At 30.3% G+C, this 14,748-nt stretch overlaps 1 protein-coding gene and 1 non-coding gene across 2 annotated transcripts in view; one reads left to right on the top strand and one right to left on the bottom strand.

The window, feature by feature from the left end:
• Nucleotides 1-1,777: 1,777 nt before the first annotated feature.
• Nucleotides 1,778-1,850, bottom strand: Trnat-ugu. The gene has a single exon. It is a non-coding gene; the product is annotated as a tRNA-Thr (tRNA).
• Nucleotides 1,851-4,862: 3,012 nt separating this feature from the next.
• LOC111623122 (sodium-independent sulfate anion transporter-like) overlaps nucleotides 4,863-14,748 on the top strand; it is a 40,689-nt gene continuing 30,803 nt past the window's right edge. Inside the window, exons 1-3 of the mRNA XM_023365608.1 lie at nucleotides 4,863-4,991; nucleotides 11,815-12,062; nucleotides 13,471-13,666. Coding sequence (XP_023221376.1) covers nucleotides 4,931-4,991; nucleotides 11,815-12,062; nucleotides 13,471-13,666 — 505 coding nt within the window. The 5' untranslated portion in view covers nucleotides 4,863-4,930. The remainder of the gene's footprint in view (nucleotides 4,992-11,814; nucleotides 12,063-13,470; nucleotides 13,667-14,748) is intronic.

Consider the following 14,748-nt stretch of genomic DNA (forward strand, 5'->3'; position numbering starts at 1 on the left):
CCCGAAATAAATCTCTATTCGTATGAAGTATCCTCAATTCTAATTGTGATAAATAATATGGGCCTAATAATATTAGGCTCAGACACGGAAAAGGCACTAAAAACAATGCTTGGAAATATTAATTTGTGGTTGCCCCGGTCCTTAATTAATTCACCTTTCTCTAAACTCTGCACAATAAATCAATTATCCGTATACCTGTCCTGGCAGGTATAGAAAAAAGCCTCTTAATTCTAATATATATNCCTGTAGTGGCACTATAAACATCCACAATTGCCACATTTAGACTAAAGAAAATTCCCATGTGCTCCAACAAATTACTTCGCATGTGCCCAAAGTGCCCTTTATGGTGGTTTATAATGATATAAATCGCATATTTTTGAATTTGGCCAATAGACCTGTCCTGGCAGGTATAGAAAAAAGCCTCTTAATTCTAATATATATATATATATAAATCTAAATATTGATAACTATAAAGCATTAGTTGAAAGTATTTACATACCTGTATGAATCCTGAAGTGCCCTTTCAATTGCCCTTTGTTGTAGAAGCTTTTATTACAGAAATAACAGACATAACGTTTCACTTTAAAGTTAACGGGTATACTTTTTAACCAACGATAAGATTCTTTTAAATTTGTACGAGATTGCAGCTTAGTTCTGTGATCATCCCACGGACGAAATGGTTTGTAAGCTGCCATTTTTTTTTTTGAAGCTACTACAGTTATTACACTAAAGAATCTTCTATATATATATATATACACACACAAATACTGTATACAGATCTATATACAAGTATGTGTGTACCATCGATATATACTGACAATGAGGCAATCAAGGTTTGTAAATTTGTACTTGTCAAATCCTGGAGTGTATCTCCTTGGGTGGTTTTTCTTTATCACAGATTTGTTCACTCAGGTGTTTAAGGTTTAGTCTGAAATTTGTTGTTCCACCCACGAATAAACGGTTTGCGGAGGAATGAAGCCATTTATATTATTATATTTTTTAAAAAAATGGCCGCTGTTTAGAGGTTCAATTGTAGAGATTTGTAATTTTAATCAAGCCATTAAATGCCACTATTTTATAATAAAAAAAATTTCAATTTTATAACATATAATGCATCATTTACTGTAAAGAAAATTTATGATGATTTCTCCAACCTTGGGTGTTCACCTCTTTGACAAACTTAACAAGTATTGAAGTGTCACTAATTTCATCTGTGATTTATGTCTTTTCTCAGCAGGGATTTTGTAGTTGTGAGGCCAAGATCTTTATCTGTCTGACCCAAAGTTATTAATCTGTATGTTAAATATCTTCTTTGGAAGAAGATAAAGTAATTATAAATCAATATTTTTCAAAAAGAACAGAATATTAATGATTTTCAATATATCAAAACCACCCCCCTTTATAAAGTTTTATATCACAGAAAATTAATCATTACCATTATTCATAAATTAAGTAAAATGATGCATTCTCTATGCAGTAATATATATAAAATTTAACTTAATTTATACACATTGCATTTTTAATGCTTATTTTATGCAATTCAAAATGATAAAATAAATGTATCCAGAGCGGATACACAAGACAATTTTATTGTATTTAAACTAAATAATACTCCTTCATTGTTCGTTATTATTAACTTCCTTCCTTCAATTATCGAATTAAAATAACACATTAGAATAAAAATAGAAATATTTATTTAACACGAATGCGATATTAAATAAGTATTGAAATTTTTTTCTTTAGTTTTAAATGGAAAAATTAAATTAAAAATAGAAGAAGCCACCAATGAGACTCGAACTCACGACCCCTGGTTTACAAGACCAGTGCTCTAACCACTGAGCTATGGTGGCACGGCACCACTTTTCTTTAACTATTACTCTAATACCACCCACGTTAATAAGTTAACGTGTACAAAATCGATATTTCTTTCACTACGATCCATCAATTTGCCTGTGTAAACGTGGCTTACACACTAAGCTAACTTTCTTCTGAACAGTTATATATATATATATTTCATTAATTAATTAACACTACGACAAATTTTAAGGTGTGAATTGACACTAGATTCAGTTTATCGACTGAATTAAAACTTAATAATTTCATTCATTAATTACGTGTAGAGTTTTGAGCCATTTTAAACTCCCCCCTGCTGTCTACAACGATCCTTTGTGTGGCAAATCCCTTTCCATACGTGTATAGGGCGCAACTAAGAGGCCTTAGGAGGCCTTAGTTGCGGCAAGAGGAGAATGGTCTTACTTGTTCTGTATCTGTAATAATGCTTGAATGTTTAAATAAGCTTATAAAAGGTCGTGACCTTTCAAATTTTCGGAACCACAGGAATAAAGTAACGCAACGTACGGACGATCTTCCATGTAAGATTTTCTTTGGAAACTGACCCTTATTTAGATGTTAGAAAGGGAAATAAAACCTGTAAAATTCCTTGCTGCCAACTCGTTGCAGAGGAACGAACCCTCAACCCAATACCAGTGTTCTGTTGTTTAAAATACTCGACCACTGAAGAAACTGGATGTTTAGGGATAAGGGAGCAAGAAGAGGGTAAAAACCAATTTGTCAACTTCAGGTCGAAGAGGTTGCCACTGTTCTCATGGTGCGATCAATAGATAACTCAGCAGGTTTTAGCGGTGCATGCGCTGCTTTAAGTAAGTTGATGTGATGTGACGTATACGGAAAATTCCTCATAAGTTATTGCGTTTTTATTCTTACAAAATCAACCACACCCATTGGTTGCTTTTCGATGACGCAAGAACTGAAAATCAATTCAAATTGGTTCTGATATCATTTATTCGAATGAAGGTAGACCTGTAGTGGCACTATAAACATCCACAATTGCCACATTTGGACTAAAGAAAATTCCCATGTGCTCCAACAAATTACTTCGCATGTGCCCAAAGTGCCCTTTATGGTGGTTTATAATGATCTAAATCGCATATTTTTGAATTTGGCCAATAGAAAAAGCACATTCCTTTAATTTTAATTGTTTTCCTATACTAGGATTAACAGTATTTCATGACGTAGCAAGCATATGTTCCATTAGTCTCATGTGCAGGTACGTTTGTCATATAAATGCAACACTATACATAAAAATAAAATAATTAAAGCATTGATGATGGCAGTAATCTATTATTTTCATGTAATTGTTCGTACAGACACAATGCCACTACAGCAAACAATTCTTCCTGTATACATAATTACCTCATACAACTGTATTTATGTTAATTTAACAGATCATTTCTTGTAATTATTTACTTTGTATCGATAATATTTCTATACGTAGGCCTCCTAACTAGTTTTCTCCTGCATACTAGGGCCTCAATTGGGCAAAAAGGTGCACGAGGCATGAGCTGAAGCCTCTCGGATGTAGAGTCACAATAAAGTTAATTTTTAAAAATAATTTTTAGCTTCATAAGCATTGTTATTTATTGAAAATGAATATAAATATTTTTAACAAAAAAAAAAAAGGAACAGATTATTAATTATTCACAGACACGCTTCGACACAATATTTTCTCGTCGACTCGTTATATAAAGATTGTTTAAATGAAACCTTCCGTGTCAATAATGTATAAGTAATGCCGATACGGCCTGTTTGTCTGTCTGAATTTAGTGTATATATATAACTGAAAGAAAAAATATAAGAAATTATAAGTAGGAAGATCAGATAGTGATGAAGCAAGTAGGACCATTCAGCAACATTTAATATTTTATGTAAAAAAAAAAAATGTAACAGGAAAGTAATACAAATGAATTTTTATTGATACGTGATGTTTTACTGGTTTTATTCATACATTTTTATTGATTCACGTTTGCAACTGATCTAAGGATCATCTCACCTGTCTCAAACACTGATTGCTGATCGTGTTTTATAAAAGTAAAAATTGTAATTAGCAGAATTGTACGTAAAAATAGCAATTTTATGTGTATAATATTACATAATCACTAAAAAAATTAAAGGTGATTACTATTATAGAGAGAAGAGAGAGAGTGTGAGGGAAAGAGAGAGAGAGAGAGAGATGAGGGAGAGAAAAGGGGAGAGTGAGAAAGGGAAGGAAGAGGGAAAAGAAGAAAGGGGAAGAGAGAATGAGAAATAGAGAGAGAAAAAGGGGATTTCCCCCTTTTTCTCTCTCTATTTCTCAGAGAGAGAAAAAGGGGGAAGAAAGAGAGAGAAGTGGGAAAAGAGGAGGGAAGAGAGAGAGAGAAAGGAGGGAGAAAGAGGAGGGAAGAGGGAAAAAGAGGAGGGAAGAAAGAGAAAGGTAAATAAAGAAAGAGGGAAAAGGGAGAAAGAAAGAGAAGGGAGTAAGAGGAGGGAAGAGGGAGAGAAAAAGAAGGGAGGGGAGAGAGAGATACCTTCCATAACCACTGTATATGACTACTGTATAACAACTACTAGACTATATGAGGAGATGATAAATTATTATAAAATTAATTTAAGAATCAAATTATTATTTCAGCAACCCAATAGTATTGTTTTTTTTTTTTTTTCCAAAATTATCACAACAGGGGGAAAAACATCACTATTGGATTGCTAAAATAATAATTTGATACAAATCGAAACAAGAAGCTAAATGAAGAATTAATTTAAGAAAAAAATTAATATATTTAAATATTTTGAATTTTTACAGTGTTTTAATCCGCTTTATAAACTAATAACACATTATATTAGTATAATTTTTTAAATATTACAAATAGTTTATCTATATTAATTTTTATGACATTGAATAGATACTACAGCTACTTTATTTTAAATTCATTCTATTAATTAATTAATGATAATAAAGATTAATAAATATAATATTGGGAAGTTGATGAATATATAAGAAGGATGATAAACCCAGTAGATGGCAGCAACAGTTATGAATAGGCAATAAATAGAAGTGGAGAAGTGTCGTTGATAAAGTGTGTTTAAGTTGAGGATGAGGAAATCAGCGAATGTTGTTATAGAAATGAAAGGAGAAAATAAGGGAGAGAATGAGCGTACGTATGCTTTTTTAAGTTATTTATTTAATTTTCTACATTTTTTCACATTAAAATTTCAATGTTCAGTCCAGGAGAAAGTTATACTTAACTTAACAATATAAGTATTATTTATTAATTTACTTATATAAAGAATAAATACAAATACTTTCGTGATATTAGTGACATTTAAATGTCTTGTTTATCCTATTCAATTTCTCGAAAATAATGGACAATTTTGTTTTTTTCCCCGCCTGTTATTTATTAATATAACAGAGAGAATGTATGAAGATCAGTAGGAAAAAAAAAATGACCTCCCCTAAGATTTTTACATTTTTGGACTCGGGGTGGGGGCTTAAAACATCGAGAAATACAAAAAAAATTAGGGGTTTTTTACCCTTTATACATATGGATGTGTGTACGTGGGGGCACGATTTCGTTCACCCAATTTAAAGCTTAATAACTCCTGTGTCTTTTGTCGAAAATTTCTGAAATTTTGCAGGGAAGTTTGGGTATTAGGGGTATTGATTCTGTTAAATTTTAGTGATTAAAGGTCGAGGTGTTGGCGAGATATAGGAGTCACGTGCCATATCTCGAGTGAGGTCGAACCTAACGAAGATTTTACTAGTTATTAGCATTTACAATTATGTATAAAACTTGTCTATACCATCGAAATTAAGCTTTGTCATTTTATAATAATTTTTTTTTAAAAATATAATATCAAAACAGATGGAGCCACGCGCTTTTTAAATTATTGTTACCGGGAAAGTTACGCAACTCGTTGTTGGAGTATTTTATTATTATTTGTATAAAAGTATGTTAAATTTTATGTTTAAAAGTAAATAAAGTACTTAATAATATAATAAGTTCTACTTCTATTTTCTAAATTGTTAAATTGATTTAAATAATATAATATATTTTTATATTAATAGTTTAGTTATTGACTTCGCCTTACGCAGTACAACGTGTTTTATATATATATATGTATGTAATTTTAGCATAATATTTATGCTTAATAAAGCATAAACATCTTATTATATAGTTTCTTTATAATGACTGGAAACAATTGTGTAACGAAGTGTTGAAAGGGAATTTTTTAAATACTTATAGGGATTTAAATTATGTAATCATACATAAATGTATATACAGTACATGTTAAAAGTGCCAATTTAGATCCAATTTTTACACTAAAATTTGGTTTATTCCTTTTTATACTGTTTCGTAAGAGTGTAATTCAGCATTTTTTTAAAATGAATAATTAATACGGATTTTATTTCTTAATTTTAATGCGATTCGTCAGTAATAAATAAAACTTTACACTATATAATTAAATACATATGTAATTACATAACGTATTTTAAATTGTACAGTATGTGTAATATAATTCATGTATTAAATATCATCTCCCATTCTTTTCTTTGTAAAGTAAATTTTTTTCATTGTGAAATCAATATTTTTATGAAATATTATTTTAATTCTTTGTAAAATATAATTTAATAATAATAGAAGTAAAGTTTAATTAGCATACTTACGGAATTTGTAACTAATTATAAAATTTAATACAAGTGCCGCCATTATTTCTCGCTTCGAAAGATTTAAACGTGGATTTCAAGTAATTACAGCGTATTTTGATTTAGAATTTCATTTTAATTTGCTTATATTATGACGGCAGTTGTATATTTATTAAATATTTGCCTAATTAATTTAGTTGTAGTTCGAGAGGAAAGTGTTATTCGGACGATAATAACGGCGGCTCATTAAGGTGCGGCTCTATTTTACCTGTTTAAAATTTACTTGAATATTTTTACCGTAATGTTTTTGAATTCTATAATAAATAAATTGCAACATTAAAAGAAAATTAATGCAAATCGTATCTTGTATCATTTCTGAGGGACCAGAATCGAATCCGGGAAAGCAGATCCTCAGGAATTTTTCGTGGGTAATCTATCCCGAATATGTCGAGCATCCGGCCTTTCAATTGTGGGCATGGCCGAACCCATAATGGGTATGGAAGAAAAGACACTATTAATGCCCAAAGAGTGGAAGAAATCTTATTCCTACTTCTCCGACGAGTGTACAAAATGTTTGTTAATTGCTATATTATGTAATAATGTGTAATTGTTAATTATAAACCGGTAAATTAAGTATATAATTGATATTGCTATTGAACGGGGTGAAGGTACTCCACTGTACTATAGGAAATTAGATAAAACGTCTTTGAAAAGATGCACGCTCAGAAAAATATTTTAACAATGTATTTATTATTACAACATAATAAAACTTGTAGTAATAATAAACATATAATTTAATGACGTATAATGTAATTACAGTATTGAATTTCGAAAAAAAAAAATATTTTTTAGTTGGTCATTTCCGAGAAATTAACGAGAAGCGCCACGGTGTGACCAAATTGTCAATTTACACGTGACAGAGAATATTTGATTAAATATTAAAAATTTATAAGATATAATTAATTTCTGAACTTTATAATATATAATTTTTTAGTCTTATTATTTTATTATATAAAAATAAAGTATTTTTTTTATAAGTTTATAAAACGTATTCTTATGAAATCTTGGTTTTTAATTGGCTAATCTATCAGTGACGTAAATTAAATAATCGGTTTCAAAAATACAAGCTTAAGCTGACCACGTGAAAGAGGGTGTAAAGTAGTCGATTTCTGATAAGGATTCTTCATGAATTAGCTTTATTATCTGTAAATCTTAGAAGTCATCTGTTAATTATTATGGTAGATACAAATCAAATAAACAAATATTTATTTTGCACTTTGGAATCTCTCAAATATTTAACACCAACTTAACTATGTATGTCAGAGGCCTCTTATTTTGTGCTATTTATTCTGATTAGAGAGCAGTCTCCATTGTATATAATCTATATTTTTTACTTTCATTATCTAACTCAATGATAAATATTATTTTTTAATCATTTGAATTGTGTTTTAAGTTAACATCCAACTAACACTATGGATGACAATTATGTTGGTGAGTGCATGCCTTTTAATATTTATATTTTGATTTGCATATAATGCCAATTACATGCTACATATCTCCTGACTTATATAGAAAACACACCTCATTTTATATATTGCTTGGTATTAGAAATGTATGTATAGGTTTTCATCATGGGATGATGTGTCATATCTAGAGTGGCCAGATGTCTGGCTATTCGCCAGATTGTCAGGCTTTTGACTACTGTCCTCCAACTGGTGTCATCTTGCACCAGACATCGATTGGTCCTCTTTTTGGATTGTGATGAGAACTGTGTACAAAAATAGTTCATGTATTTTTTTAGCAGAAGGTTGCCATTGAGAACAAATCACACAGAAACACTTTTAGTTTTGTTTTTAAATGGCAACTTTATGCTAAGAAAATACATATAGTAAAGAGAACAGCAAGCAACCAAGATCTAAAAATAATTCAGTTGTCACTTTGAATGAATTGAAGAAACTGGTTAACATTTCCAGATGGCCCACGCCACTTTGACCTAGTGTCACTTTGGCCATTTTCTTTGTTAATAATTAAGAGGCCAAAGAATTTCACAAATGTTACAAATTGGTCACAAGTGTTTATTGGACGAGGGCACAGCAGGGATGAAAGGTTTAACCGATCATCTTCAGACTTCGACAGAATTCTCCTTTTAACTGAATGGAAGTTGCATGTGTGGCTGGCGAGGTGGAGGACGATAGTTATTAAAATTTGGAAGCAGACTATTGCTGACCCCTAGAAGAAGAGACGTTTTCTTTGCAAGTTGCTTCAACTAAGTTGCAACGACTGAGTGCCGTGTCTTTCCCGGCTTGCTTGACATCTCATAGACATCACCAAATTTATTTTTCCATTTTTTATTTATATATGTATGTATAAAAAACTGGAATGCATGGGGTGTTGACAGTGTGTGAGGGGGTTACCCCCCAACAGTGTCCACCTTTTTAGGCATTGGGTGATGGCCACCCTAGCCATACCTCATATCTGCTTTATCATCAAGAAATTTACCCATTCATTCTAAACAGTTATAAAATTTAAATTTATTGACTTATTGACGTGACAAATAATAATTAATAACTATTTTACTTTTACTACTATGTATAAGAGAATTTTTTGGATAAAATCTAATTGTTTCGAACCTGAATAGCCCTGTAAATTGGACTGAAAATGTTTGTTCTGTGTGTAAAGTTAGTGCTGAAAAAGTACAAAAGTTGTGTTTGTGTGACTTGTACATAAAGTATTTTCTTATACAAATATATTTAACTATTTTCTTACACATAGAAACAAGAAAATAGTAAAGAAAGAAGTTATGTATCTTTCATTTATATCATTATCTGATTATATTTTGAAGTATAAGCTTTTTTAATGATTAAACAAAAATTTTAGTGTTTTTACATATATATAAACTATTATATGTAGCTTGTTTAGTTCCTTTTTAATTATTTAAAACGTCAGTTTAATTGACTTATTTTGTATTGAAATATAATTCTGTTTATAATGTAAAATAATATGAATCTACTACATATAGAATAATCAAATATATACATATTGTTATCACTTGTCAGGTTTTGGGACACAGTAATTCTGATAACAGTAAAATTATGTAGGCTGTTTTTTTTTTTTTTTTTCAAGCTCCAATGATCCATAAAAAAAAGACAAGTGTAAATAACAAAATTAATTTATTACCAAAAGTTAGATACAAACATGGTTAATTTTTGACATAATCACTGTGAAGATTGAGGAATTTGTCATATCTGTGGATGAGCTTTTCCATCTCCTTGTCATAGAATGTTGTCACCAGTGAATTGAAATTGCCTTAACATCGTTGTTTTGAAGATCATCATTAGTTCATTAGTCTCAAACCTCTGCCCTGCTAGCCATGTTTTCAGTTCAGGAAAGAGGTGGAAGTCTTCACCACATTTAAACATCCAGCATAGTCCTGATTTAGCGCTGAGCGACTTCCACCTCTTTCCTGGACAGGAAAAGTGACTAGGAGGGCAGAGGCTTGAGATTAATGATGATCTTCAAAAAAATGTTAGGGCCAATCTCAAGTTATTGGCGGCAACATTCTATCACAAGGGATGGAAAAGCTCATTCACAGATATGACAAATTCCTCAATCTTCACGATGATTATGTCGAAAAGTAACTATGTTTGTAACTAATTTTTAGTAATAAATTCATTTTTGTTATTTACCCTTGTTTTTGTTTTTTATGGATCATCTGAGCTTGAAAAAAAAGCCTACATAAAATACCAATAAATGTTGTTTATTGAAAGTTTGTTTTTATGCTATTTAGGTAAAGATAGTAATGGGTATTTTTAAACTGTTATCAGCCATTATCAATCAATTGCATATTATTAGGCCAAATGTTGAGACAAGTGGTCTAATAATTAACAATAGTTATCAGTTGCTGTTAGTCTTAACAAATGTTCAAAGCTTTAAGCATTTGTTATTTGTGTACAAGAAAATAGTTTAAATTGTAATTGAAGTAATAATGTGATAGCTGTTTTTGAAGATGATACTGCAAAACAACACTGGAGTATTGTATTTCCTCAGTTTATCTCCAGGGTTCAAATAAACCAGGATTGGAAAGGAAATGCTGAAAAATATATGAAGGATTGTATAGTATAATGTAGTTCAGATTGACCAGTTTCTTTTTTTATTCTATCCATTCTGTGAACTATTGCTCACAGAATGGATAAAATAAGAGAGCCCATTATGGGTTTAGCCAGACCAGTGGGACAGCCAGACAGTGAGAAACAGAACTTGATGTATAAGACAAACCGGGGGTTTTTCAACCCTTCTGAATTTGATCCAGACTCCCCAGAGCAAGAGGTTGACATCTAAATTACCTGGCAATCCAACTAAGATGATTTTGAACTATAATATGTTATTATAACCTGTAACATTTTTAAACCTATTTATCCTTATGTTGGACCAAGTAAGGATAAATAGGTTTTTTAAAAAAACAAATTTAAAATAACCTACAGCCTAAAAGATAGACGGAAAATGAATGTAAAAGATAGACGGAAAATGAATGTAAATTGTGTTTTGAGAAATGTTCGAAGTAAGAACAGGGATTTAAGAAGCCTCTAAATCGAATAGGTAATTTGAAAGAAATTGTATCTTTGAGATGTTTAGTGTATGGAGAATATCCTTTATTCACAAAAAGTTTAAATTGAATTAAAATATGATGTATTTTCAATTGTCATGCTACAATATATCCCAGGAAGTAATGTCAACGGAAGAGGGGCTTGAGCCTGAAACACATCTCGGGAAAATAATAAAAAAATTCTCTAATAAAAGTTGATGACAGAATTGCCAAGTGTCTGTTTAATCACCTAGTAGTGATAAAAAATTATTCAAATCATAAGTTAATTGTACAGGTTTTGAATTAACTAGAGATAAGATTTCATTAGTTTAGATTTCTCATTTGGGAACATCCATTAATTAAGTGTGCAGTTTTCGATTCACTCCCCCCCCTCTCTCTCTCCCTCCTTCCCTTGTTATATACAGTGATGTATTTTTAGCAAATTCTCTTCCTTTTAATTATGGTGTACAATAGTTCATGGACCCCAATATTGAAGACTTGAAAAAATATTTATCAGGTTTAAGAAAGTTCTTCAATTTATTTACATGTCTAGTACAATGTTTATAAGAACAAATTCATTTACTGTTAACGCCAATAAAAATGTCTGAAAACATTGTCTCAATTCCTTTCCCATCCCCTTTTTACTTAAAATCCCCTTCTCTCTTAAACTGTACATGTAATTAACAGATGGCCCTTATTCTGAATATTATTTTTAAAAATATTTTTTAATATTTAAATTTTTTTTCTATAGATTGTAATGAAGAAGTACCTTTACAAGATGAAAACAGCTATAGTCATCATTTCAGAAAAATGGTTAAATCATTTTGTAGAGATTGCTGCTCTGTTAAAACTCTCAAAAAAAGAATACCAATAATCAGTTGGTTACCAAATTATTCTTTAGCATATTTGAAAGGTGATGCGGTAGCTGGTTTGACAGTTGCTTTAACAGTGATTCCTCAAGGATTAGCACTTGCTCAAATTGCTCATCTGCCTCCTCAGGTATATATTTGTCAATTCCTAAATAACACGAATACATGAATTTGTATATAACTGTATTTATTTTATTAACGCATTTGTAATCATAGTTCATATTTATTCAATAGTTTGTGTATTTAAGATAAAAATTTATATACATAAAGTTTTATCTTGCATATTTATATAAGGCTTCTAACCGTCTTCCGTTAAACAGTATTATCCTCATCTTATCAATAATGTTTTTCTTTTGAGTACAGTTTTAATTGTTTTTAATTTTACTTTATCGTCTCTGGAATATTATCAGCATAGGACAATTCGATATTTTACTTTCTTATTCTAAAATAATACAAGTCGACCCCCCCTATAACACTGTTGATTATTCCGTTTTATATGAATTCCATGTTGTACGAGTCACTTAGATTTTACAAATACGTGTTCTGAGCTGTGAACAACTTATGTATTTGTAAAATCTAAGTGACTCATACAACATGGAATTCATATAAAACGAAATAATCAACAGTGTTATAGGGGGGGTCGACTTGTAGTTTCATCTTTATCACTCACTAGGATAAGAGATTATTATCAATCTGAATCAGACAGCAAATAAAATAAAGGACTCAATTAAGATGACAATAATTGGTAATAATTCCAACATTGAGTTTAAAATCCTATTTATTGTCAACTTCATGTTTTATAAATGGTTAACAAATATCTATAACAAACTGCATTGGACAACAGGACATTTACTTTTCTTGTTCTATTTAACTCCTATGCTTTTAGGTTAAAATTTCTGAAATTTTACAGGGAAGTTTGTGTATTAGGGACATTGATGCTATTAAGTTTTGGAGGTTAAAGGTTGACGGAGTGGGGAGATAAAGAGGGGTTGTGTGTCCTGTCTTGAATAGGCTCGGACTTAATGATGATTTTACTCGTTATTAGCATTTACAGTTTTTTATAAAACCATCCCTACCCTCAAAATTAAGTCTTTTACCATTTTATAATAATTAAAAAACATAAAAAGTTTTAAAATAAAATATCATAACTGATGGTACCACACGTGAAGTTTTAAATGTTGCTGGATTTTTTTGTATTGGAAAGTTGGCATCCTGCTTAGTTGTATGCTGAATTTGCATTTGAAAGCTGATTTCATGTTGAGAATAGACGTTAAACTATTAAATAAGATATTTGCAAATAATATTTAATACAGCATTAATACATAATTAAATAATTTTAATGCTATCTAATGGTGTTAGAGGCATTTGGGGATATAAATAATTTAAAGCTGGAATCGGATGGACCATCTGTCAAAGTTCGTGAAAGTTTTCACTTGTCAGAGATCCTATTTTATATATAAAACATTTTTTAATATTTTATGTTTTAAATATATTGCTACAAGCAAAACTAAGCATTTTTTTTTTTTTTTATATTTTAGTATGGTCTTTATACAGCATTTATGGGATGTTTTATGTATACAATATTTGGAAGCTGTAAAGACTTGACAATTGGACCAACTGCAATTATGTCATTAATGACTGCGGAATATGTTGGTGCTGGAGGAATTCCATATGTTTTGATAATGACTTTTCTTTCTGGTTGTTTGCAGCTTCTTATGGGAATTTTACATCTTGGTATGTATTTATTCATACATTTAGTAAATGGTTGATAGAATAGTTTTCATACATACGTTTTTTATTATATTTTCCAGGGTATAAATAATGATAATTTTTGTAGTTTAAATTTTAGATTAATGCATTGATATTTCAGCACATTAACAGATGGAAAGTGTTTTTGTTATTTTACATTACAAAGTATTACAACACTTTGAATCTGACAGTTTCCATAAATTTCCTCACCTAAAATCACTGGCATCAGAGCTAAAGATATTGCAATGCAATCTTCATTGACTTTCTCTTCAAAGTATTTCTTTTCAGCTGTAACTGAGATGAAATATCATTAACTATAGGACTATCTCTCACAGCTACAGTTATCTCTTCTGCTCTATTAAAACAACTATGAAGCATATTCTTAAGACATAAATAAAAATCATCTTTAAGGACTGAAGTAATATATCATTTAGCCAACTCCTGTTAGACGAGGAAGAATTAGCATGCATAAATAACATGATGCAGGAGCATCCAGCTTTTACTATCTACGAATTCAAATGCTTGCACTTAATGGATTCAAGTAGATATGTACAAATTCTGCGACAATTCGTATTCATTATTACTTTTTGAACCATTATAAACTGCATGTATGCAATTTTCTGCTAACTAGATTTCCAGCGTTACATTTACTTTCAATGACTTGACAATGTTTTGTCTTGGTGATTTCAAGATTGTAGATGTTTGATGTGATGTAATGTTCCATATGACTATTGCTTGATGTTTCCTATAGACTAAAAATCTGTTTCATCTTTAGGCATGCATTTCCTAAATATGAATGCTTAAAATAGTATATCCGAAGAATTTGCTTAGCATGTACAATACAGTTTCAATTACTTTTACTATATGATGATCATAAAAATAATCAATAACTGGAATATTAAATATATAATTAATAGTTTTCTGTAATCATAAGACTTTGTTGAAATGATTTTGAAAATTCATATCAAAGTCACTTTGATTACCATAATTAGATAACCCATGACATTGTATACCTCTTAGAAAAATACAGGAATGAAAGNTATAAATCGCATATTTTTGAATTTGGC

Source organism: Centruroides sculpturatus, unplaced genomic scaffold, assembly GCF_000671375.1.
Source record: "Centruroides sculpturatus isolate CEXI.00-Female unplaced genomic scaffold, Cexi_2.0 scaffold136, whole genome shotgun sequence".
NCBI classification, from domain to species: domain Eukaryota; kingdom Metazoa; phylum Arthropoda; class Arachnida; order Scorpiones; family Buthidae; genus Centruroides; species Centruroides sculpturatus.